At 41.6% G+C, this 25,345-nt stretch overlaps 1 protein-coding gene across 1 annotated transcript in view; it reads left to right on the forward strand.

The window, feature by feature from the left end:
* WDR88 (WD repeat domain 88) overlaps nucleotides 1–25,345 on the forward strand; it is a 39,058-nt gene that overhangs the window by 5,626 nt on the left and 8,087 nt on the right. The window contains exons 3-5 of the mRNA XM_071208987.1: nucleotides 15,288–15,433; nucleotides 16,497–16,579; nucleotides 18,524–18,592. Coding sequence (XP_071065088.1) covers nucleotides 15,288–15,433; nucleotides 16,497–16,579; nucleotides 18,524–18,592 — 298 coding nt within the window. The remainder of the gene's footprint in view (nucleotides 1–15,287; nucleotides 15,434–16,496; nucleotides 16,580–18,523; nucleotides 18,593–25,345) is intronic.

Genomic DNA, 25,345 nt, shown 5'->3' on the forward strand with positions numbered 1-25,345 from the left:
AAAGAAAGGAACCTTGAACCCAGAGAAAAGCAAGCCCTAGGAATGCAGGAACCCAGGAAGCCTGAACCCTCACAGCTGTCGGCAGCCATCTTGCTCCAACATGTGGAAATAGACTTTGGTGAGGGAAGTAACTTATGCATGATGGCCTGATATCTGTAAGTTCCTATTTCAAATAAACACCCTTTATGAAAACGAACCCATTTCTGGTATTTTGCATCAGCACCCGTTTGACTGCTAATACATATACCTAGACTACCATTTTCAGCCACATCCCCATTTATAAACTAGCTGTTATTCGCTATAGTTTTACCATCCACTCTATACATTTCCACAGTTTTACAGTAAAGTTCATTAAAACTTCTACATACATTAAATATCAGTAGTCCATCTCAGTCCTCCTCTTATCTCCTTTAAGAATTCACCACCTACGACCAGGTCTTGAAGATATTTTCCTACAATTTCTTATAGGACCTTGCTTTTATTTTTAGGTTTTTGATCCATTTTGAGTTAATTTTTGGTAAGGTGTGAGTTAGGGGGTCCTCTTTCCTTCTTTCAGCTATGGATATCCAATTCTTTCAGCACCATTTGTTGAATGGACTGTTCTGCCATGCTGTGTGGGTTTGACTGGCTTGTCAAAAATCACTTGACCATATGTGTGAGGGTCTGTTTCTGAACCATCAGTTTGGTTCTATTGGTCTATGTGTCTGTCTTTACACCAGTACCGTGCTGTTTTACCACTATAGCTAGGTAATATGATTTAAAGTCTGGAGATGAGGGTTCACTTTTCCTTTTTATGATGTTTCTGGCTATTCAGGACCCTTCACACTTCCAAATTAATTTGATAATCATACTTTCAAGTTTTTTTAACACTGTTGGAATTTTTATCAGGACTGCATTGAATCTGTATACAAATTTGAGTAGAATTGACATTTAATGATATTTAGTCTTCCAATCCATGAACATGGAATTATCTTCCAGTTATTTAGGCCTTTTTTGACTTCTTTTAACATTGAGTTGAAGTTTTCTGAAAACAAGTGCTTTACATTGTTGGTTAAGATTATTCCTGACTATTTGACTTTTACCTGTCATATTTTATTTTCACCACTTTTTTAACACATTTAATTACTTTTATTGTTATAATCTTCATTTCTAGACTTTCTTCCAGGTCTCTCTTTCCTGTATTTTCTTTTCAGGCTCTAGCACACCCTCTAGTATTTCCTGAAAATCTGGTCTCTTGCTTAGAAATTCTCTCAGTTTCTGTTTATTTATGAATATTCTAATCTTGCTCTCATTTTTGAAAGACAGTCTTGCTGGGTATAAGATTGTTGGTTGGAAGTTTTTCTCTTGTAGTATCTTAAATATATCAGACCACTGTCTTTCTTCCTCCATGGTTTCTGGTGAGAAATCAGCACTTAATCTTATTGGGTATCCCTTATATGTTATGCATTGCTTTTCTCTTGCTATTCTTGGAATTCTCACTATGTCTTTGGCATTTGACATTGTGATGAGTATGTGTCTCGGAGTTGGTCTATTTGGATTTTTTCATATGGGAGTACGTTATGGCTCTTGGGAATTTTTCCCAATAGAGTTGGGAAATTTTCTACCATTATTTCTTCAAATATTCCTTCTGCCCCTTTTCCCTTCTCTTCTCCTTCTGGGACACCCATGACACATATGTTTGCACACCTTTTGCTGTCATTTAGTTCCCTGAGACCTTGTTCAATTTTTTCCATCCTTTTCTTATCTGTTCTTTTGTATGTTCACTTTCAGAGGCCATTTCTTCAGTCTCATCAATCCTTTCTTCTACCTCCTCAAATCTATTATATGATTTCAATGTTTTTAAAATTTCATTGATTGCACCTTTCATTCCCATAAGATCTGCTCTTTTTCTATGTATGCTTTCAAATTCTTCTTTGTGCTCATCCAATGTCTTCTTAATATCCTTAATCTCTTTAGCCATCTCATTGAATTTATTAAGGATATTTGTTTGAACATCTATGATTAGTTGTCTCAAGTCCTTTATGTCATCTGGAGGCTTATCTTGTTCCTTTAATTAGGTCTTTTCTTCCTATTTCTTGGCGTGAATTGTAATTTTTTGTTGGTGTCTTTGCATCTGGATTACTGAAGTATTTATTCTGTGTGCGGTTTTTCTCTTTAGTTTAGCACTTTCTGCCATTTCTCCCTTGCTGGTTGTGCACTAGGAGCCAAAGTTGTATTTGGTGCTATAAGCTCCCATTGGCTTAAGCTGCCCTCATTGTGCCAGCGACCAATGAAGTTTCTCCCAACTTTCTCCTTTGCCTGGGGTAGAGACAGAGTCACAGCTGTGTGGAATAATCCAAGGCATGCAGGCCAAGACTGTAGTTGCCCAGAGAGATTGATGAAGCTTCACACCCTTTCTCCCCTGCCTGGGATAGTGACAGGGCTGGAGGTGTGGGCATCAATTTATGCAGTGAGGGTCCAAGATGACCACAGTTGTCCCAGTAGACTTCCAATTTTCAGTCTGTGCCAGTCACAGGTACCTGCAGGTGCAGGATCCACCAGCCTCCTCCCTGCCAGAGGTGGGGCTGAAGGCCTATGTGGGTGCAAGAAACTGGTTCCTATCATCACTGTGATTTTCAGTCAGTCCAGCTTCTCCTCAGGCTGGGGACAGAGTCAAAATGGAAGCCACCAGCCTCTTTCTGACTTGGATAGATTCACACCCCAGTTGTTCCCAGGGTTATAGTTTAGTTGGCTGAGTCTACCAATCAGTAGCCAAAATCAGTAGCCAACAGTCTCCTCCTCCCCTGTTTTTGGAAATGGAGCTTCCATTTCCAGCCACAGAATAGCTCCTGGGGTGGCTTGTGCTGCCAGAGTAGGGTAATCACTGACCTCCATGGTTTGGTCGGTAATTTCCTAGAAAGGCTGGCACAGGTTCATGGAGCATCCTCCTTGCTGGAGGTGGCACTGAGGCCTAGGCTAGACCTGCAATCTGATCTGGATGGAAAAAAGCTGGTCCCCACCAGTACTGTGATTTTAAGTTCGCCCCACTTTCCCTCATGCCAGGTGCAGAGTTAAGATGGTGGCTACTGGCCTCTTTCTGACTTGGACAGGTTCAAACTTTAGCTGTCCTCTGGATTATACTTTAGCACAATGAATTTACTCATCAATAGCTGAAGTTGGTGCCCAACTCTCTCTTCCTCCCCTATTTTTGGGAAGATTGAGCTTTCAATTCCAGCCATGGAACAGCTCCCGTCATAGCTTGTGCCTCCAGTGGGGGATGGGCACCGGCTTCCATGGTGTGGTGTGCTCTACTTATGAGTCTTCTCTGCAGATGGGCAGTCACCTCCTTTCATTCCTTCAAGGATGTTTCAGGATGTTCTTCTAGCCTCCTGGAGCACACAAACAGGTGCTTCAGCTAGCTCCAGATACTCTGGGTGTTTACTAACTCCCCTGTAGTAGGAACTGACTCTAGGAGTGCCTTACTCTGCCGCCATCTTGCTGGTTGTCCTCTCTCTCCTACTTACTTTTAATTTTCTTGCATGCACTTCCTTGGTCTGCCAGGAGATGGCACTCTTTGGCAGCTCTTAGTCCAGTGCCTGGTTGGAGTGTATTTGTTGCAACACAGAAGGGATCAAAGTGATAGAGTGTCCTGTCTGGAGGCTATAAGCCTTGTAATTCAAACTTTCTCTGCTACAGTTCTCCAGCCTTCTTTGACAGCTCCCTCCCTTTTCTGGGGTCAGAAATATTTCCACTCCCCTATGAGTCTTCAATAATTGGTCCCTGTTAGAAGAGAAGGAGATTGGGAGGGTTGTATATCCTTAGCCGCTTGCTGGCTCCAAGGCAAGCAATGGCGCAGCCACACCCAGCCTGGAAGGGCTCCTGGGACACTGCAGAACGAATTAGTGGGTCAGAAGCTGAGTCAGCCTTAGGCTGTGTGTCCCTCTCTCCCCTTTCCTGGGGTGGTAGATCCCTGGGCCCCTTTTTCTGTAGTGGCAGACCCAGAGGCCTGAGAATTCTAAAGTGTCTTTAGTGTGGGCAATGGTGCCAGCAGCAGCTGCCACTGGTTTCAACTCACAGTTCTGTGGTTGTGATTCCCCTCCTTTGTCCCTCTCTCCTCTGGGCAGTGTCTAGTCTTTATCTGGTGTCCTAAATCCTAGAAGATCTTTTTCTAGGCTGTTTCAGCTTATCCTCTAGCTATTTTTCTGGAGAAGAGAGTCCCGTGTCTTTCTAGTCTGCCATTATCCCAGAAGCCTTCTTTACTTCCTGATGTTTCCTTTTCATTTAAAGAACTTCCTTTAGCCATCCTTTTAGGTATGTTTGCCAGCAACAAATTCTCATAGTTTTCCTTCCTCTGAAAAAATGTCTTGATTTCCCTTCATTCCTGAAGGGAATTGTTGTTGTTGTTTAATATAGAGATCTGGAATGCCTGTTCTTTTCTTTCAGTCCTTTAACTATGCCTTGTCATTTGCTTCTGGCCTGCATGGTTTCTTTGCATGCTTTTACATTCTTCTTTGTGCTTAGTCAATGTCTTCTTTTAGCTATCTATCTATCTATCTATCTATCTATCTATCTATCTATCTATCTATTTACTTATTTATTTAAAGTTAATAGATCACATAGAACGTTACATTAAAAAAAAACATAAGAGGTTCCTGTATACCCCCAATCCCCCCACCCCACTCCTCCCACACCAACAACCCCCACCATCATTGTGGCACACTCATTACACTCGGTGAACACATTTTGGAGCACTGCTGCACACATGGATAATAGTTTACTCTGTAGTTCACACTCTCCCCTGTATATTCAGTGGATTATGGCAGGATATATAATGTTCAGCATCTGATTCTGCAATATCTTTTAGGACAACTCCAAAGTCCCAAAAATGCCCCCTTATCATATCTCTTCCCTCTCCCTGTCCTCAGCAACTACTATGGCCACTTTCTCCTCATCAATGATAAAATTTCTTCGATTAGTAGTCACAAAAGTTTTATAGTAGAATATCAGTAAGTCCACTCTAATTCATATTTTATTCCTCCATTCTGTGGGCCTTGGGATGGTGATGTCCACTCTACCTCTATATTGAGAGGGGGCTTAGATTCCACATGGATGATGGATGCAATTCTCCTGCTTGTAGGCACTCTCAGTTCCCTGGTATGGTGATTGACCATCTCCACCTCCCTGTTAGCTGATCTGCATAAGTCCAACAAACCAGATAGTAGGAGTTGCAACTCTGCTGAGGCTCAGGGCACAGCTGGCACATGGGCAGTCCAGAGATTCAAGTCTCCTGAGAATACACCAATGCTAGCACCAACCAAAGGTTCAGAAAAAGTGACAGAAGAGGCATATGTAGAAAGGTCACATCTGAGCCCAACTCCATCACAGTTGGGGACATAAATTCCAAAGTAGGGCCCACTGACATGGTACTGAGCTCCAGAGCTATCTGCCATGACCATATCCCTGTGGGTCTCTGTAGCCCTCAGAGAACCAGTACCTGGGGTTGCATCCACTTTGGCTGTTTCTGGGATCCTCCTGACGAGTGTGTAAGCATGACCCCTCTGATGACCTCCTGACTCTTTTTTGAAGACTCTTAGCCATATAAACTATTTTGTTTTTGCCATTTCTCCCTTTTATTCAAGGTCAAAAAGCAGTTTTTAGCATATGATTCTACATGTGGGCTGAGATATTCTGCTGGTCTGAGTTGATCCTTTTACTCCAGGTCTTTTTCTATTTACATCACCAGCTGGTGCTGTGGTAGTAATCCCTCTGCACCAGGGAGGCTCATTCCTGGGAGTCATGTCCCATGCTGGAGGGAAGGTATGCATTTACATGCTGAGTTTGCTTAGAGAGTGGCCACATTTGAGCAAAATGGAGGTTCTCAGGAGGTAACTCTTAGGCACTCCGCAGCACTAGGCCTAGTTCATATTTCAGGCACACAGACTCATAAGCATGGTCATCAGTATCAAGGGCTTGTTGTTGGAAAATCGTTCTTCATTGGTCTTTGCTATTGCACTTGGGGGATTGTTGCTGTTCCATTGGGGAATGTGATAGAGCTCCTCCAGGTAGGAACTCAGCACTCCCTCAGTTGTCATTTGTAACTGTTGTCCAAATATTTTTATGTCCCCTATATACATGCCCTGGAGAACTCCCTCCCAACCATGTGCCCCCCCATCAATAACACCCCATACCAATATTCCTCCCCTGCCATAGTTGAACCTCTCTGTGGTCCAAAACTTCTTCAACAATGAAGCCTAATATATTGCCAAATTCAATTAATAGGAAAATGAAATATAGTGAAGGGTTTAAAGATTAGAAGTATACATGCTAATTTAGAAATACTAAGATAAAATAAAAATAAATTGGTGTATTAATAAAAACAAACATATTACAAAGATTTCTTTTTAACATTTTGCCTTTCATCACTGTAATAGGTGTTGCCTTGTATGTACAGTGTCAAGGCACTTTCTTTCATTTCTTCCTCAGTGTCTACATCCATTCTTTAAATTTTTTTTTTCTAATTTTCAATTTTGCCTTCAAAAAAGTTTTAGATCACAATAATTCACATATACAATATAGGAGACTCCCATATATCCAATATCAAACCCCCCCTTCCCCAGCAATGATCATTTTACATGTCCATGCTACATTTGATGCAGCTGATGTACAGATTTTGAAACTTAGCTTTCAAACATGGTTCCATTTGGTTTACATTATGGTTTATATTTTAGACTGTACAGTTTTCTAAATTTTTAGTTTCCTGATATTTTACATTATGGTTTACATGTTAGCTTATAGACTTATATACATTTTGGTGTACATTAACATGTCCTATATCCATTGTTACATGATCTTGTGGAGCACTTCCATTTCCACCCAGTTGCCCTGCTTCCATCTGTTTATCTCTCTCTCCCTCCCCTCGGGGCCCACAGTGACAATCAATCTTCACTACTTGAGGGACCAGATTTACAGATACTTGCAACAATGCTGAGGGCTTGACACAGTGGACTGCCCTAAAACATTGGAAGCCACCGATTATCTTCAGGGACACAATTCTCTCCATTTAAGAATATCAAGTCTCCCCAGGATGTGGGTACACTGTCACACTCATTGTATGGTCTCCACCCAATGATTTAACACACTATGACAAACTGAGCACTCACACACTCCCTAGCAGCCTGCACCTGTGCCAGATACCCCCCCTTAAGCACCTTTAACATGTAATCCTTCCTTATATTTTCTAAAGAGTTTTCTCAACCTTATAGTTTCAACCATACACCTGAGATTCTCCCATATTCAACTGTTCCCTCCAGCCCTCCCCCCAAGTCCTTTGGCCATCTGACCCATCCACCCAACCCTAGTCCCCCTCAAGCCTGCAAAGCTCCACCCAATGGTATCCCTATGCCCTCATCTTATCTCTTCCCTGTCCTCCAGAATGGCTGGATCCTTCTGCATTCCCACCAGCAGTGGACAAGGGTTCCCAATCCTCCACATCCTCTCCAGCACTTGTAGTCTTTTGTTTTTTTGATAGCTGCCAGTCTTATGGGAGTAAGATGGTATCTCATTGTAGTTTGATTTGCATTTCCCTAATAGCTGATGATTTTGAGCATTTTTTCTTGTGCTTTTTAGCCATTTGTATTTCTTCTTTAGAGAAGCATCTGTTCAGGTCTTTTGCTCATTTTTCAAATGGGTTGTTTGTCTTTTATTTTCGGGATAGAGGAGTTCTTTATATATGCAGAATATAAGTCTCCTATCAGATATATGGTTACCAAATATTTTCTCCCATTGGGTAGGCTCTCTTTTCACTTCCTTGACAAATTCCTTTGGGTGCAAAAGGCTTTAATTTTAAGGAAGTCCCATTTATCTATTTTTTCTTTTGCTGCTCATGCTTTGGGTGTGAAGTTCATGAAGCCATTTCCTATTACAAGGTCCTGTAGATGCTTCCCTACGTTATTTTCTAAGATTTTTATGGTCTTGGCTCTTATATTTAGGTCTTTCAGCCATCTTGAATTGATTTTTGTATAAGGTGTGAGAGAGTAATTCTCTTTCCTTCTTTTGCATATGGATATCCAATTCAGTAGGCACCATTTGTTGAAGAGGCCATTCTTTCCCAGTTGAGTGGGTTTGACGGCCTTGTCAAATAACAGATGAGTGTATATATGAGGATCTATATCAGAACTGTCAATTTGGTTCCATTGGTCAGTGTGTCTATCCTTGTGCCAATACCATGCTGTTTTCACTACTGTAGCTTTGTAGTGTGTTTTGAAGTCAGGTAGTGTGAGTCCTCCAATTTCATTTTTCTTTTTCAATATGTCTTTGGCTACTCAGGCCCTCTTTTCTTTCCAAATAAATTTCATAGTTAGTTTTTCTAGTTCATTAAAAAATATTGTGTTGATTTTTTATTGGAATTGCATTGAATCTGTAGATCAGTTTTGGTAGGATAGTCATTTTAATAATATTTAGTCTTCCTATCCATGAACAGGGAATATTCTTCCATTTATTTAGGTCTTCTTTGATTTCCTTAAACAGTGTTGTATAGTTTTCTGTGTATAAGTCTTTTTTACATCTTTAGTTAAATTTATTCTTAGGTATTTGATTTTTTAATTTACTCTTGTAAATGGTATTTGTTTCTTGATTTCCTCTTCAGATTCTTATCATCAGTGTACAGAAATGCTACTAATTTTTGTGGATTGATCTTATAACCTGCAACTTTCCTGAACTCATTTATATATAATAAGTTCTAGAAGCTTTGTTGTAGACTTCTCAGGGCTTTCTATGTATAGGACACCATGTCATCTACAAATAGTGAAATTTTGACTTTTTCCTTTCTTATTTGGATCCCTTTTATATCTGGTTCTTGCCTCAGTGCTTGAGCAAGTACTTCTAACACAAGGTTAAGTAGAAGGAGTGAAAGTTGGCATCCTTGCCTTGTTCCTGATCTTAGAGGGAAAGATTTTAGGATTTCACTACTGTAAATTATATTAGCTGTGGGTTTTTCATATATATTCTTTATCATGTTTGGAAAGTTTCCTTCTATTCCTATCTTTTGCAGTGTTTTTATCAAGAAAGGGTGCTGTATTTTACTGAATGCTTTTTCTGCATCTATAGATATGATCATGTGGTTTTTTTCCTTTAATCTGTTTATGTGGTGTATTGCATTAATTGATTTTCTTATGTTGAACCATCCTTGCATACCAGAAATGAAAACCACTTGGTCATGGTGTATAATTCATTTAATGTGTTGTTGAATGCAATTAGCAAGTATTTTTTTTGAGAATTTTTGCATCTAGGTTCATTAGAGATTGGTCTGTAATTTTCCTATCTTGTGGTGTCTTTATTTGGGTTTGGTATTAGGGTAATTTTGGCATCATAAAATGAGTTAGGCAATTTTCCTTCTATTTTGATTTTTTTGAAAAGTTTAAGCAAGATTGGGGTTAGTTCTTTCTGGAATGTTTGTAGAATTCACCTGTGAAGCCATCTGGCCCAGGGCTTTTCTTAGTTGGGAGGTTTTTAGTGACTGATTCTATCTCTTTACTTGTGATTGGTTTGTTGAGATCTTTGATTTCTTCTTTCATCAATGTAGGCTGCTTATGTGTTTCTAGGAATTTGTACATTTCCTCCAAATTGTCTTTCTTGTTGGAATATAGTTTTTCAAAGTATCCTCTTATGGAAGTAAAGTATCCTTTACTTCAGTGGGGTCAGTGGTGATATCTCCTTTCTCAGTTCTTATCTGTGTATTTGCATTTTCTCTTTCTTTTTCTTTGTTAGTCTAGCTAAGGGTTTGTCAATTTTATTGATCTTCTCAAAGAACCAACTCTTTGTTTTGTTTATTTTTTCATGCACTTTCTTATTTTCTATTTCATTTAGTTCTGCTCTGATCTGTGTTCTTTCTTTCTTCTTTCTTTGGGTTTAGTTTTTTTTTTTTTTTTTTACTAATTTCTCCAATTGTGCTGTTAGTTCTTCAGTTTTAGCTCTTCTTTTTTGAGGTATGAATTTATGGCTATGAATTTCCCTCACAATACAGCTTTTGCTGCATCCCATAAGTTTTGATATGTTGTGTTATCATTTTCATCAGTTTCAAGGTAGTTACTGATTTCTTTTTTTTTAAATTTTTGTTTATTTATTTCTCTCCCCTTCCTCCCCCCCCCCCATTGTCTATTCTCTGTGTCTATTTGCTGTGTCTTCTTCTTAGTCCACTTCTGTTGTTGACAGCAGCACGGGAATCTGTGTTTCTTTTTTGTTGTTGTTGCGTCATCTTGTTGTGTCAGCTCTCCGTGTGTGCGGCACCATTCCTGGGCAGGTTGCACTTTCTTTCACGCTGGGTGGCTCTCCTTACAGGGCTCACTCCTTGTGTGTGTGTGTCCCGTACGTGCGGGACACCCCTGCATGGCAGGGCACTCCTTGCACGCATCAGTACTGCACATGGGCCAGCTGCACATGGGTCAAGGAGGCCCAGGGTTTGAACAGCGGACCTCCCATGTGGTAGACGGACGCCCTAACCACTGGGCCAAGTCCGCCGCTAGTAATTATTGATTTCTGTTGAGATTTCTTCCTTGACCCACTGTTTTCCTAAGAGTATGTTGTTTAACTTCCATATCTTGGTGCCAAATCTGGGTCTCTGGCCCTTGCAGATTTCCAGCTTCATTTCACTGTGATCTGAGAAATTGTTTTGTATAATTTCAATCTTTCTGAATTCATTGAGACTTTCTCTGTGGCCTAGCATGTGGTCTATCTTGGAGAATGATCCCTGTGCACTTGAGAAGAATGTGTATCCTGCTATATTTGGGTGTAATGTTCTGTATATGTCTATGTTGTCCAGATCCTCTGACATATTGTTCAATCTTTATTGATTATCTTTTGAGATGTTCTGTTCATTGGTGACAGTGGTGTGTTAAAGTCCCCCAATGTCATTGTCAAGGCATCTATTCCTTCCCTTAGTTTTTGCAGTGTTTGCCTCACTTATGTGGAGGCGCCCTTGTTAAGGGCATAAATATTTATGATTGTTCTTTCTTCTTGAAAAAGTATCACTTTCACTAATATGTAGTGTCCATCCTGTCTCTCACAATAGTTTTGTATTTAAAAATCTATTTTGTCTGATATTAATATAGCTACTCCTGCCCTTTTTTGGTTATTGTTTGCCTGTAAGATTGTTTTCCAGCCATTCACTTTCAATCTCTTTGAATCCCTGGGTCTAAGATGTGTTTCTTATAGACAGCATATAGATAGGTCATATTTCCTTATCCAATCTTTCAATCTATGTCTCTTAACAGGTGAGTTTAATCCATTGACATTCAGTGTTATTACTTTCAAGGAATTACTTATGTCAGCCATATTTTCTTTGGATTTGTGTTTGTCATATGTTGTCTGATTTTTGTTATCTCTTTTGGTTGTTTTAGTTGTTCTTACACTCTCCTCCAACTCTGTCTCTCCTGTTTTTTTCTTTCCTCCTGCAGAACTCCGTTTAATATTTCTTGAAGGGCAGGTTTCTTGTTGGCATACTCTCTCAGTTTCTGTTTATCTGTGAATATTCTGAACTCTCTATCACTTTGAATGCTAGCTTTGCTGGATAGAGTATTCTTGGTTGGAAATTCTTTTCTTTTAGTACCTTGACTATGTCATGCCACTGTCTTCTTGCCTCCATGGTTTCAGATGAGATATCAGTACTTAATCTTATGGAGCCTCCTTTGTAAGTAATGGTTCTCTTTTCTCTTGCTGCTTTTATATTTTCTCTTTGTCTTGTGCATTGGATAACTTGACAAGTATATGTCTTGGGGTAGGCCTGTTGGGATTTATGCTGTTTGGGGTGTGTTGTGCTTCCTAGACATGTACATGCATCTCCCTCAGGAGGTTTGGGACGTTTTCAGCCATTATTTCCTCCAACACCCCTTCTGTCCCCTTTCCCTTCTCTTCTCCTTCTGGGATGCCTATAATGCATATGTTTGTGTGTTTTGCATTGTCATTCATGTCCCTAAGTCCCTGCTGGACTTTTTTCTTTTTATTGATCAATTCTACTATCTGTTTGATTTCAGATGTACTGTCTTCCACATCACTAATTCTTTCCTCTGCCTCTTCAAATCTGCTGTTATTTGCTGAGAATGTATTTTTGATTTCTTGATTGTGCTGTTCATCCCCATCATATCCATTACCTTTTTGTGCATGTTTACAATTTCTTCTGTATGCTCCCCAAGTGTTTTCTTAATATCCTTAATCTCTTCCTTCATTTCATTAAATTGGTCCATGATACATATTTTGAGAGTTTTAATTAGTCATTTGGTGTTCCACTCCTCTTCCTGGTTTTTAGTTTTTTTCATGGATTGGGTCATGTTTTCCTGATTTTTGGTATGCTTTGTAATATTTTGTTGTTGTCTGGTCATCACTGTATCTTGATGGGTTTATTCAGTTGATTAGTTTTTTCATGTTGGGATTCAATTAGTTGTTTTTTTGTGTGTGTTAAGTCTTCCCTTTACTCTTCTTTTTCTATTTCCTTGTGATGTTGGCTAAGTTACCTTGAAGGAAAATATTAGGACCAGAGACAGTAAAAGGGTTAAGAAAAGAAAAAGAAAATAGCAGTATTGATAGTGGATGTTAGCAGAAGAAAAATGTGAGATCTAGGGGAATGGATATTGAACTCATATAAACTGTGTGGGATTATAACAGTAAAAAAGTGGAGTACCTATAATGGGATAGGAAACTGAATACAGGGAGGAATATAGTATGAATTAAAAGGCCAGTGTGGTCTGGAGAGAGGTAAAGAGAAAAGAAAGGACAATAATATAAGAGTGAATAAAAGATAGAAAACAGAATAGAGGTATTAAAGATAAAAAGTCAGAAATATTGGGAGCTAAGCAAAAAGAGGTGGAAAGTAAGAGAAACAATAAATGATGGAGGATAGAAAGGTGTAAAGGAACGGGGAAAGAGTTGGTAGCCAAAATCAGTACACACAGGAAGGAGGAAATTGAGAATGAGGAAGCACACCAAATAAGAATTGTTGCCTACAGCACCTAATATAAAAAAAAGAGAGAAAAGTGGAAAAAAAGGGAAAAAGGAAAAGGAAAAAAAGAAAAACAAGAGAAAGGAAAAAAAGAAATAAAAGGGCTGCACAGGGATAAAGAGGAAGGAGACAGAAGAAAACAAGCCAATAAGAAAGACCAGACAAGTCTTCAAGGAAGAATCCTCTTTGCAGTTGAATTAATTGCTTAGGAGTCTGACCTTCCCGCTTTCTCCCTTCCTCACTTCCCCTTTCCCAGGGCAGGAGGAAGGCTGTGTGAGGGCTCTCAGAGGAGATTCAAAAGGGGTCCCTGGTGAACCAACTCTCCTCAGAAAATAATGTCTTTTAATTTCTTGAGAGAGAGCTCCCACCCCTTGCCAGTAACCCTAAATATGCTTTTGTAAGCCTGCAAAGCTTCCTTTAGGTGTGTGACAAGGGGCTAGTTAGTTTTCTGACTCCACTTTCTCCCCAACCAAGTTTCCTATCCCAGGGTGTTTAGGTAAATCAGGCTCTCTCAGCAGATTCTCCTCTTCTCTCTTCCTAGGCTCTTCCCAAGTCGGCTGGTATGCTCCTCCAAACTCAGTAAAAGAGGGGACCAGAAAATTGAACCTGCACTCCTTGGGCCCCTCTGCACCTCCCACCTAAACCCTCTCACTCCTGGCGTTAGCCCGGCAGGCTAGGGCAATGCCAGACTTCCGGGAGTACTGGGTTTGGGAAACAGAGGCCTGGGAAAATGTGGACTTGGGGTACGTGGGTCTGTGAGATGTGGGTTGCAGGGGTTCAGGGAACACGGGCTTAGGGCTCACGCATTTAGGGGAACACAGGGCTTGGGAACTCTGCCTTGTGGCCGGAAGTTCTCAGGGGAAGCTGCAGCCCTTTGCCCCTAGGGGAAGGGATTTACCTTCCCACAGCTTCTGAGTCAGTGTTAGAAACCCGCAGTTTTACCTTGAGGAAGCACTAATTTTGTCGCAGTCTCTCCAGATCGACATCCAGACACCTCCTTCAGGATTGCGTCACCACTCAACCGGTCCTGGGGTCCATGTGGATCTTTCTTGGAGAGTTGTGCGGATGCTTTTTGGTCAGCTGGCAGGACCTTGGTGGGCCCTGCGTCCAGCTCGCACACGCACTCCTGGGACTGCAGGGGCACTGCAGGATGGGGGTTCCCGCTCCTAGTGGCCTGGCTCATTGTAAACGGTAAAGTCCCCTTGCTGGCCCTGAGGACAGGCACTAACCGCCTGCCAGTGGCTCCCGCTCTCGCTCTCCCTCCTAGCCAGTGTCTTCTTAATGTCCTTTATCTCTTTTGCCACACTTTCCTTCATCTCCTTGAATTGATTTTGGTTATTTGTTTGAACATCTATGATTAGTTGTTCCAAATTCTGTATCTCCTCCAACTTTTTAATTTGTTCCTTGGCTGGGCCATATCTTTCTATTTCTTAGTACGGCTTGTAATTTTTGCTGATATCTAGGCATCTGATTTTCTTGATGAGTTTATTTTGAAGGTCTATTTCTCTTGCCTTGGATTTTGTTGTTGATTGGATTTGTGTTAAGGCTCTTCTTTGACACTAGGTTCCAGCAAAAACAGGGCCAGAGACCCACAAAGGGAGCACAAACCAGCTCTAATGAGCCCCAGGGAGAGGGTCAAGAAAAAGACCAAAAAATCCTTTTTTAGCTTCCCAAGGTGCACTTTCCTGGCCTTCCCAGTAGATGGTATTCTTCAGCAACCTATTCCTCACAGCCCTAAGAAGGCAGGCATTTCTAGCTCTCTGTAGGCTCCGACTTTGATGTGGTTCAGTGGTGCCATGGTGCCTATCCGTGACAGGCTAAAGCAGTCAAAAGCTGGACTAGTCCTGGGCCATGTCCCCCACTGTTCTTGGGGAGGAGGACTTCCAGCCCACAGCAGCCCGCCGGGGGAACTGGACCCGACCTGAAGCTGCTTGTCTCAAGTTTGGGGGTGGGAGTGGGGTGACTGGTTTAATGGTCCAGGCTACTCAGAGATGCTCAGTTATTTTTAGGGGTTTACTTGAAAACTGTTTGTAACAGGTGATAATCATAGGGAAAATACTTGGAGATTCATAAAGAAAACAAAAGCAGAAAAATACTGAAAATTTTTTTTTCAATAGAAGAAGACATTTAAAATTGAGACTGAATAACCCAAATCTTTATCAATTAAATACACAAAACTAAAATATACTTTTACAACATTGATGACAGCTGAGGAGCGAGCCCTGCGTCCCTCCAAGAGGTAAGCACTAACATGCACACCCCTCCACCTGTGTTTCAGGGCGCATAACAATTTAATCTCAAGCTGCTGTTTTACCTTCAGTGGCCATTTCCTATGTACAAGCTCCTGGGACAAAACCTTAAAAGTCTGGAACGTCCACACGGGGGAGTTTCGAAACTACGGGGCCTGTGCAACTCTCATGCAGGGCCATGAAGGTTCTGTGAGCTCCTGCAGTTTTTCCAGAGATTGTGAGTAATGCCTAGCAGGATTCCATACTGTGGAATCTGTGGGAATGCCAGGCAATTTCTCGTGTTCCATTCATAGGAACTTGGTACAAGACGGGGGTTGGGGGGTGATTTCCAATGTTGCTGTCAATAAGGATGGCCAAAAGGGAGAGTGAGAGGCACAAGTTTACAAGTGACAGAAACTCAGCTCAACGTGGTTTGAGCAACAAAAGGAATTTATTAGCTCCTGTTGTGGAAAAGTCCAGGAGCAGGTCTGACTTCAGGCATGGCTGGATCCGGATTCCCAAATGACACCCTCCCACCCCATCTCAGCTCAGCTTCCACTTAACTTGCCTCAAGGAGGCAAAGGTGGCTCTGGGGCTCCAAGTTAACATGACCCTGGCTCTGGCAGTCCTGGAGAGACACCCCATTCCTGATGGTGCCTTCACAAGACCCCGAGGAGGCTCCCATTGGCTCAGCTTGACACACATGCCCCTCTCTGAACCACCTACATTAACTGTGCATGAAACGCTCTGATTGGCTGGGCCTTGGTGACAGGCCCTACCCCCAGAGCTAGGGGTGGGGGTCAGTCCTGTCTGAACCAGAGGGAATGAGTAGGCAAGGGATTTCCCAAGGAAAATTGGGGAGCTGCTGCCAGATGAAGGGGCATGGATGTGAACAGGGCAGCAACAGGCAGCTGCCTTGAGGGCCAGTCCCATGGAAGAGGGACTGCTCCCCGTCCCCAGGAGCCATGCTACCCTCCCCCACCCCAGGAGGTGTGGAGCTTGTGGGGCGATCTGGCCAGCACATACGTCATCGGGGCCAATCTCGAGAAGCACGAGGGTGTTTCTGAAATGTTTTCCCTCTTCAGAAGCAGCCTATGTCGCAGTAAACCTCACGCTCCCACTGTGGGTGCCCCACTAGCTCTGTCCTCAGCTGTATTGGGTTTGGTCACATAACAGGCTGACGTCATTGAGCTACAGCAGGAGGGGGTTTCAGTGTCCTCCAAGTGCTGTGGCCTCCCCAGAGGAGGTGGCACTTGGCTGGGGAACACAGCCCCCAAGACTTTTTTTTTTTTTTTTTACAGCCTCTCTCCTCGTATCTGGAGGGTTTGACAAGACTGTGGCTATTTGGGATGTAGGAGAAGGTTACCGGAAGCTCTCACTGAAGGTATGAGGGCTGGCATCAGGGAGGGTATGGGACAGTGCTGGGTACCATTGCTGTGTCATCCTGTGCTGGGTGTTGGGTGCCAGGGATGCAGTGTTGGGTGAGACAAACCCAAATGACCCCTGATGGAGTTGATGCCTCTGCGAGGAAGGATGACAAGCAACCAGCAAACTAATCATCAACAATGGTGAGTGAAACAGAGAAACTACAACAGGGTGACCATGATAGAGACAGACGCCAGGACTAATTCAGAGTGGATGCACAGGGAGGGCTTCCCAGAGAAGGTGGCATTTGAGCCAAGACCTGGATGGCAGGGAGGAACTGGGTAAGCGAGAGGATCTTGGAGAAGGGCATTCCAGACAGATGGAAGAGCAAATGCAAAACCCTGGAGAAAGGAAAGTGTCAAAGAACAGCAGTAATTACCTAGCAGAGGGAAAATGGACTTGGCCCAGTGGTTAGGGTGTCCATCTACCACATGGGAGGTCCGCGGTTCAAACCCTGGGCCTCCTTGACCCGTGTGGAGCTGGCCCATGCGCAGTGCTGATGCGCGCAAGGAGTGCCCTGCCACACAGGGGTGTCCCCTGCGTAGGGGAGCCCCATGCGCAAGGAGTGCACCCGTAAGGAGAGCTGCCCAGCACAGCACGAAAGAAAGTGCAGCCTGCCCAGGAATGGCACTGCACACACGGAGAGCTGACGCAGCAAGATGACGCACCAAAAAGAAACACAGATTCCCAGACAAAGAAGATGACGCAAATAGACACAGAGTACAGACAACCGGGGGAGGGGGGGGTATTAAGTAAATAAATAAATCTTAAAAAAAAAAAATTACCTAGCAGAGGGACAAATGTCATATTGAGACATGCACAGAAAGCTGGGGAGTTCCCCAGAGGGAGGCAGTGTTTCATCAGGGTGTGTTTGGCTGTAAGAGGAGAGCTGACTCAAAGCAGCTCTATCATAAAGGGAGGGATTATCTGACACATTAAGAGCCCAGGGGTTAGGCAGTCCCAGGATGAGCTAACTCAGTGCCCCCCTGTTCCATGTGTGTCCCCTCCCCCCCGTCCCCCGCCCCAAGATTTCTGCAAACTTCCAAGTCTTGCAATCTCAAGAGTACCTCTGGCTGTGAATCTTTGATTCCAGGACTCTTGGTCTCCCTGTCCCTCTTGATGCAGCACCACAAAATTCAGAACCACCCCCCACACCCCTGCAAATCGCTCTGAGCTGCGTTCTCCTGGTCTGGGGGAGGCAGAGGGAGTTTACTTCACAGCGAAGTAAAGGGCTTGGAATGGACTGGAAAACCACCCTGTGTTCGAAGGTCCCTTTGTCTGCATGCCGGGCTGCTCTAGTCTCTCTCCCCTCTTCTCTCCCCTTTCTCTGTACTGCCAAGCTCGGGTTCCTCCCCTTTCCTGCGCAGAGCAGACTAATCTTCCCTCCTGGGCACCTCACCTTCTACCTCCTCCCCAAAGAAGAGTAAAGATGCTGCTGTAAAGCCCTGGCACCATTAAGTGTCTTAAGCAGGGCTCTCCTCTGAGCTCCTTCGGTTCGCACTTACTGCTGTGGCCTTTGACTTGGCGTTTCCTAAACAAAGAAGTTTCCTCTGCAGGAGGTGCTCTGGATCAGCTGGGAAGATAATCTACCTTTTCCATCCTATTAAACCCCACACTACTTTTTTTTTTTTTTTTTTTTTTGGGTTCCGGGGCTGGGGGTCAAACCAGGACCTCGTACATGGGAGGCATGCGCTCCACCACTAGAGCTCCACTACTCTTTAAAAACACAGACAGTGCCGTGATGTACACAGGCACCACCAGCCTTTGCACATTGTATTCCACTTTAAAGGTTGTTGATGAAACCAGGAAGCAATGCTGGATTCCTGACTTTGTTGTTGTTATTATAAATTATAAAAGAATTATAATTTCTTTAGATCCTCCTTAAAATTTTATTTTTCTCCAGGGCCACAGTGACTGGGTAATGGATGTTGCCATTAGCAGCAACAAGAAGTGGATCCTGTCTGCGTCAAAGGTAAAAGCGGGCAGCCTTTGGGAGACTTAAATTCTCTACCACCTCTGTCAGAATTGGCAAAAACAGAAGTATTATTGCCAAATAAAATTCCTAGGCAGCTTCACCTAGGGTCACACCTTGCCAGGTCATTCTCCTTCAGGAAGCTGCCTGGGAGCGTGGGAAACAGGCCCTTTGTCCGGCTCCCGTAAGGGTGTGGCCAGGGATTGCTGTGTCTGCACCACTGATGTCTGAGCTGGGTGGAAACAAGAACCCAGCCAGACTGGTGAGGGACAGAGCCCACCAAGGGCCTTGAAAGGGAATTATCCGTTCAGGGACAAGCAGTAAAGACTGCCCAGCATTCCCAGGCGGACCTTCCCTCCCTGTGTCACTGCAGCTCGAGGGTTTTGTTCCAATGGCACATAATGGCTGGCCGAAGACACTCCAGATGTGAACCCAGAGGGGAGGTCTCACCTTGCCCCTTGCCTTTCATATATATGGTGCCAGAGAGTGAACCTGTGACCTCATACGTGGGAAGCAGGTGCTTACTCACTGAGCTACACTTGCTCCTGCCCCTTGACTTTTTTTTTTTAGGAGGTACTAGGGATTAAACCCATGATGTGGTACATGGGAAGCAGGCGCTTAACCACTTGAGCTACATCCGCTCCCCCTTGGCTCTTATTAGAGCCATGAGGGTTTCTAGACTGGGGGTTTACTAGGTCTATGAGACTGTCAGTAAGATTCTGTCTAGAATGGCCAACTTCCTAAAGAGCCAACCTGAGACAGTGCCATACCAGCCCAAAACACAGAGTGCTGTGATATAGAATCATTATGTGTGTATGTGTTATGACTTTAACATAAAAGATGAAAGATTACTGTTTATTGGAAATTATATATTACTCTATTTTTTTTTTACTTTTCTGTTCCATGAATGCTCTGATTTAAACAAAGCACCATTAGGACTAGTTAATGGTGGTCATTAGTAGTAATTAATAGTAGGGCCAATTGAACAAATAATATGTGTGAGAAAAATATCAGTATATATTTTATATTTCTTTCTGTCCTCTGATAACAGCAATTTATTTTGATTTTTTAAAAAACTGTTGGAAATTTACATTTTGAAGGCTATAGTACTGTGTATTTATTTTTTTAGTGTGACTTCATTTCAGCATTTATTCCATCTGCTAACATTCATTCTTGACCAAGACAAAAACAATTAGGATGGTTATGACTTGCTTTTCCATCATCAAATCTTTTTTGTATGAAGGACCCAAAAATTTATTCTCAATACTTTGTTTTTTTAAAAGAAGAAGCTATAAATAAACAAAGCTTTAAATGCTCCTGGGGTTCAAGTTAAACAGTTTCAGTTCCCCCAAAAGCTCACAGACGCCTTGCTCAGACAATTCCCACCCCTGTGCTCTTAAGACATATAAATACAAGAATTTTGAAAAGGAGAATGTAAATATAATAGGGTTGATTATGCAAATATCACCTATATTTGATAAAAAGCAATCATGGCATGCTTCTTTCTGGCCCATAATACAATAGGATATTTTCTACTCTCTTTACTTTTCCAAAAATACTTCTCTGAACTGCCTGCAGCCTTTAGGATATCCTTCTTTTCTTTTATGCAGTAGTAAAACTGAAAACTGTGAAACATAAAATTCATTTTGACTTGCAACTATGCTCTCATCAAGCCGATATTACACTGATTCCTGGTGTCAGCCCAATGTGACAACATCAAGCTAAATAGCCTCTCAACAAGATCACTTGGATTTTACTTACCAGCCCCAACAGACCTTTAGACTTGTGAATTAGTTTCCAGTGCTCTGAAAGTGTACCTCCACCTTGCCTCTCCAGGCTTGTTTTCATAGAGCACCTGTTGGTCAGTCAGGTCCTTTTCCTCCATAAATTCATCAGATAAACAATACATATCTAAAATGCCCATCATTTTTAAACACTCTGAAGCACATTGGATGTCATCATAAGTTAAACCTCTTTTTCACAGGGAAAATAGTATTAAAGCACAGGGGACATTTGAACTTGTGAAATTGAAGTTGGATTCCAGATAAGTTGATCACACCCTTTTTTAGCAGTGTTTTGTACAAGGCATTCAGGACATTTATGAGGTGCTATCTTTTTGTTTTCTTTGGTAAGAAGTTGGTAGACTTAAAGGAATTTGCCACCATTTACATTTTTGCTGACTGCTGAGTATGCAGATCAATGAGCAGAGTCTACTTTGTATTTGGATAAGATGTCAACACGCTTTTGTTTGATGTTCTCTGCAGTTTTATTAAAACCTTCAGAGAAATCAAGAGGACACGTTGAAACCCCAATTTTCAAACCAAAGTAACTAAGAGCTAGAGGGAAACTTTAAAAAAATTTATTTTAAATTTTGAAATACTTTCAAACTTACAGGACAGTTGCAAAAATAATATAAACACCATAAAGAGGATTTCCAACATACAGTCCACCCAGCTTTCCAGGTCCACCAACTTTGAACATTTTGCCACATTTACTGGATCATTCTATCTACCCAACTACCTGGGAACATTTAGTTGTTGTTATTGCCCCATTCAACCCATCACTCTATATACTGTAGAAAGCATGATCGTTGGCAAAATCTGACAGATTAGGCACTACACTGCAAGGGGCCAATACATCTGCTATCAAAAACTTCCCTTTTTTTGTCCCGTGGGACATTTTATTTGCAGCAGCTGAAGCATGCTATGTAGCATTACACGGTACATTTGTTTTCTATCACTGCTATAAAAACTACCACAAACGGAGATGGCTTAAACAACACAAATTTGTTATCTTACATTTCTGTAGGAAATCTTAAATCATAAATCATGGTGTCAACAGGGCTGCATTCCCTTCTAAAGCTCTGACAGAAATTACTCCCTTGCCCCTTTCCAGCTCCTGGAGACTGCCTGCCTTCCTTGGCTCGTGGTACCTGCTCCTCCATCTTCAAAGCTAGCCGTCTTGCCTCTCTCTGGGCCTTTCCTCTATAGTTACATCTTCCTCTGTCTCTTTCACTTTCAAGGACCCTTGTGATTACCTTGGGCCCACCTAGAAAATACAGGCTATTATCCTTAGCTTACGGTCACCTGATTAGCTACCTTAATTACCCCTTGTCATGTAACCAAAAATAGTCACAGGTTCTTGGAGTTAGGACATGGACATCTTTGGCAAGTGGGGAGGAGAGAAGGTGAGAGGGAGCTTATTCTGCTGACCATGCTCAGTTTCGAAGAACAATTGAAGGAATTAGATGATAATGGATATTCATTTGAGTGGTATTCCCAACTTAACTCAGTGGTCACCATTTTCTAAAGATTATAGCTTGTGATGATTTTTTTAACAGACTTTTTTTTTTTGAGAACAATTTTACATTTACAGAAAAATTGAGCAGATAGTTCAGAGCGTTCCCACATACCTCCTCTCCCCTACACCCCCATTTCCCCTATTATTAACACCTTGCATTAATGTGGTACATTTGCTGCAATTGATGGACCAATATGGGTACATTGTTTACCAAAGGCTGTAGTTTAAATTAGGGTTCACTCTTTGTGTTGTACAAATCCATGGGTTTTGACAAATCCATAATGCCATGTATTCAACTTATGGAATCATACAGAATAGTTTCACTGCCCTAAAAATACCCTGTGCTCCTCCTACTGATCCTTTTCCCCTTTTCCCCAAACACCTAACAACCACTTATCTTTTTCTTTCTTTATAGTTAGACTTTTCTAAAATGTCATATAGTTGGAATCATAAGAGTATATAGTTCTTTTCAGACTGGCTTCTTTCACTTAGCAATATGCATTTAAGATTACTCTGTGTCTTTCCATGGCTTGATAGCTCATTTCTTTTTCTCACTGAATAACATTCCATTGTATGGATGAGACTCAATTTTTTTTTATCCATTCACTTATTGAGGGACATCTTGGTTGCTTCTAGTTTTTAGTAACTGTGACTAAGCTGCTATAAATGCATGTGCAAAAACATAAGTTTTTGATTCTTTTAGGTGTATCCTTAAGAGTGGAATTGCTGGGTCATATGGTAATTCTATGTTTAACTTTTTGAGGAACTGCCAAACTCTTTCTACATGGCTGCACCATTTTACATTACCACCAGCAAAGCACAAGCATTTCAATTTCTCTGCATCCTGGCCACACTTGTTCATTTCCATTTTAAAAATAATACCCTGCCCAGTGGGTATGAAGGAGTCTTATTGTTGTTTTGATTTGTGTTTCCCTAAAAGCTAATGAGGTAGAGTATCCTTTCATTTGCATATTGGTCATTTGTTTATCTTTTTTGGAGAAACGTCTGTTTGGATCCTTTGCCCAATTTTTAATTGGGTTGTCTTTCTGAGTTCTTTATATATTCTGGATATTAAACCCTTTATATATTCTGGATTTTAAACCCTTATCAGATATATGATTTGTAACGATTTTTTCCCAGGTTATATTTTCACTTTCTTTTTTTTTTTCCTTCCCTGCCCCTGCCCCTACCCACGCCCCCGCACCCACGCCCATCCCCACCCCCACCCTGCTGTTTATGCTGTCTGTTTCCATTCGCTGTGTGATCTTCTGTATCTATTTCTCTTTTTGTCTTCCTGTCTTTCTCCTCTAGGAGTCACCAGGATTCGATCCTGGGGACCTCTGATGTGGAAAGAGGTTCCCTGTCAATTGTGCCATCTCAGTTCCTGGTCTCTGCTGCATTTCACCTTGACTCTCCCCTTCTTCTCTCTTTTGTTGCGTCATCATCTTGCTGTGTGATTCACTTGCTCACTGTGTGGGCTCTCAGCTCTCCTGCATGGGCACTGGCTCACCACGCAGGGACTGGCTCACCATGCGGGCATTTGGCTTGCCATGTGGGCGTCCACATGGGCACTTGGCTCACCGCATGGGCACTGGCTTGCTATATAGGCACTGGCTCTCTGCACAGGCACACTCCTCTTTTTTCACCAGGAGACCCCAGGGACTGATCCTGGGTCCTCCCATATGGTAGGTGGAGGCCTTATCATTTGAGCCACATCCATTTCCCTTCACTTCTTGATAATGTCCTTTGATACACAAAAGTTTTTAATTTTCATGAAGTCCAATTTATCTAATTTTTAAAAGAAGATAGCAGAGATTGAACCCAGGACCTATTTGTGCAAAGCATGTGCTCAACCACTGAGCTATATCCACTCCACTATCTTTTTTTTTTCCTTGTCCTTTTGGTGTGATATGTAAGGAACAACTGCCAAATCCAAGATCACAAAGATTTACACCTGTGACTTCTTCTAAGCATTTTATAGGTCACATTTTGATTCACCTTCATTCTATTGCATATGGATATCAAGTTGTACCAACACCTTTTGTAGAAAAGACAATTTTTTTTCTCCCATTTAATTGCCTTGGTAGCTTGGCCAGAAATCATTTGACTATAAATATGAAAGTTTATTTCTAAACTTATGCTGTTTCGATTATTGTACCTTTGTAGTAAGTTTTGGCACCAGGAAGTATCAGTTCTCTGACATTGCTCTTTTTCAAGAGAGTTTGGCTATTCTGTGTCCTTTGACTTTCCATATGAAATTTAGTATCTGTTTGTCAATGTTTGGAAAGAAGTTGGCTGGGATTTTGATAGAGATGGCACTGAGTCTATAATCACTGCTGGGAGTATTGCCATCTTAACTATATTAAATCTTCTAACCTATGAACATGCATTGTCTTTCCATTTATTTAGGCCTTCTTTAATTTAATTTGTCTTGCTCTTCTTTTGTTAAAATTATTCCAAAATTCCCAGATTATTCAGTTTAGAAATTATCAAGTTCAATTCTAAAGAAGCAAAGGAAGAATGAATACTGAAATAGTCTAATCTGGCACTATCTGAACTATAAAATGAATGTGAATTTGAAAAATGTTTATTATGAATTTTCCAAAAGAGAAATATGTAATTACAATTTGACTATATTCTTTGGAAAATTAGTTTAATAACCCTTTTCATCACCACAACCAATATTCTATAAATTTGGCATAAGATTTCTGGATTGTTTTCCTTCTACCCAATGAAAATTATAAGATGATGTACTTGTTTGTAGATATGTTTGTAGGAGAGATATAAATTTGTAAATCACCTAAAGACTCAACAATACATCTTCTTCATCCTTGTTATTCCCTCAGAGTGTAATAGTGCTCTATATAGAACTCAAAAACACTTTTTGAATTAACTTCATGTTAATTCATTATTTGCAAATTCAACTCAAAAGTTAGTGTTTCTCAGAAAGTCAAGTATAGAATTACCATGTGAACCAGCAGTTCCATTCATAGGTATATACCCAAAAGAACTGATGTTTGACATTTTGAGTAGTATGTGTCTTAGAGTAGGTAGGTCTATTCTAATTTATTTGGATTGAGGTATGCTGCACTTCTTGGATATGTAAATCCATTTCTTTCATGAGAGTTGGGAAATTTTCAGCCATTATTTCCTCAAATACTCTTTCTGCCCCTTTTCCCTTCTTTTCTCCTTCTGGAGCTCCCACAGCACATATGTTGTTGCACTTGATGTTATCCTTCAACTCCCTGAGCCCCCCTCTCTCTCTGTTTTTCTCTCTTTTTAATTTCAGCTGTTCTGTTTGTTTCCTCCCTCCCTCCCTCCCTTCCCTCCTTCCTTCCTTCCTTCCTTCCAGGCTAGAGATAGCACACATTTCATTTTTTCCCTGGATCTCTTTAGTCTTCTTTAATCTTAAAAATTTCCTCAGACTTTCTTTGTCTTCTATGACAAAGAAGA

Source organism: Dasypus novemcinctus, chromosome 18 (assembly GCF_030445035.2).
Source record: "Dasypus novemcinctus isolate mDasNov1 chromosome 18, mDasNov1.1.hap2, whole genome shotgun sequence".
Classification (NCBI taxonomy): Eukaryota; Metazoa; Chordata; class Mammalia; order Cingulata; family Dasypodidae; genus Dasypus; species Dasypus novemcinctus.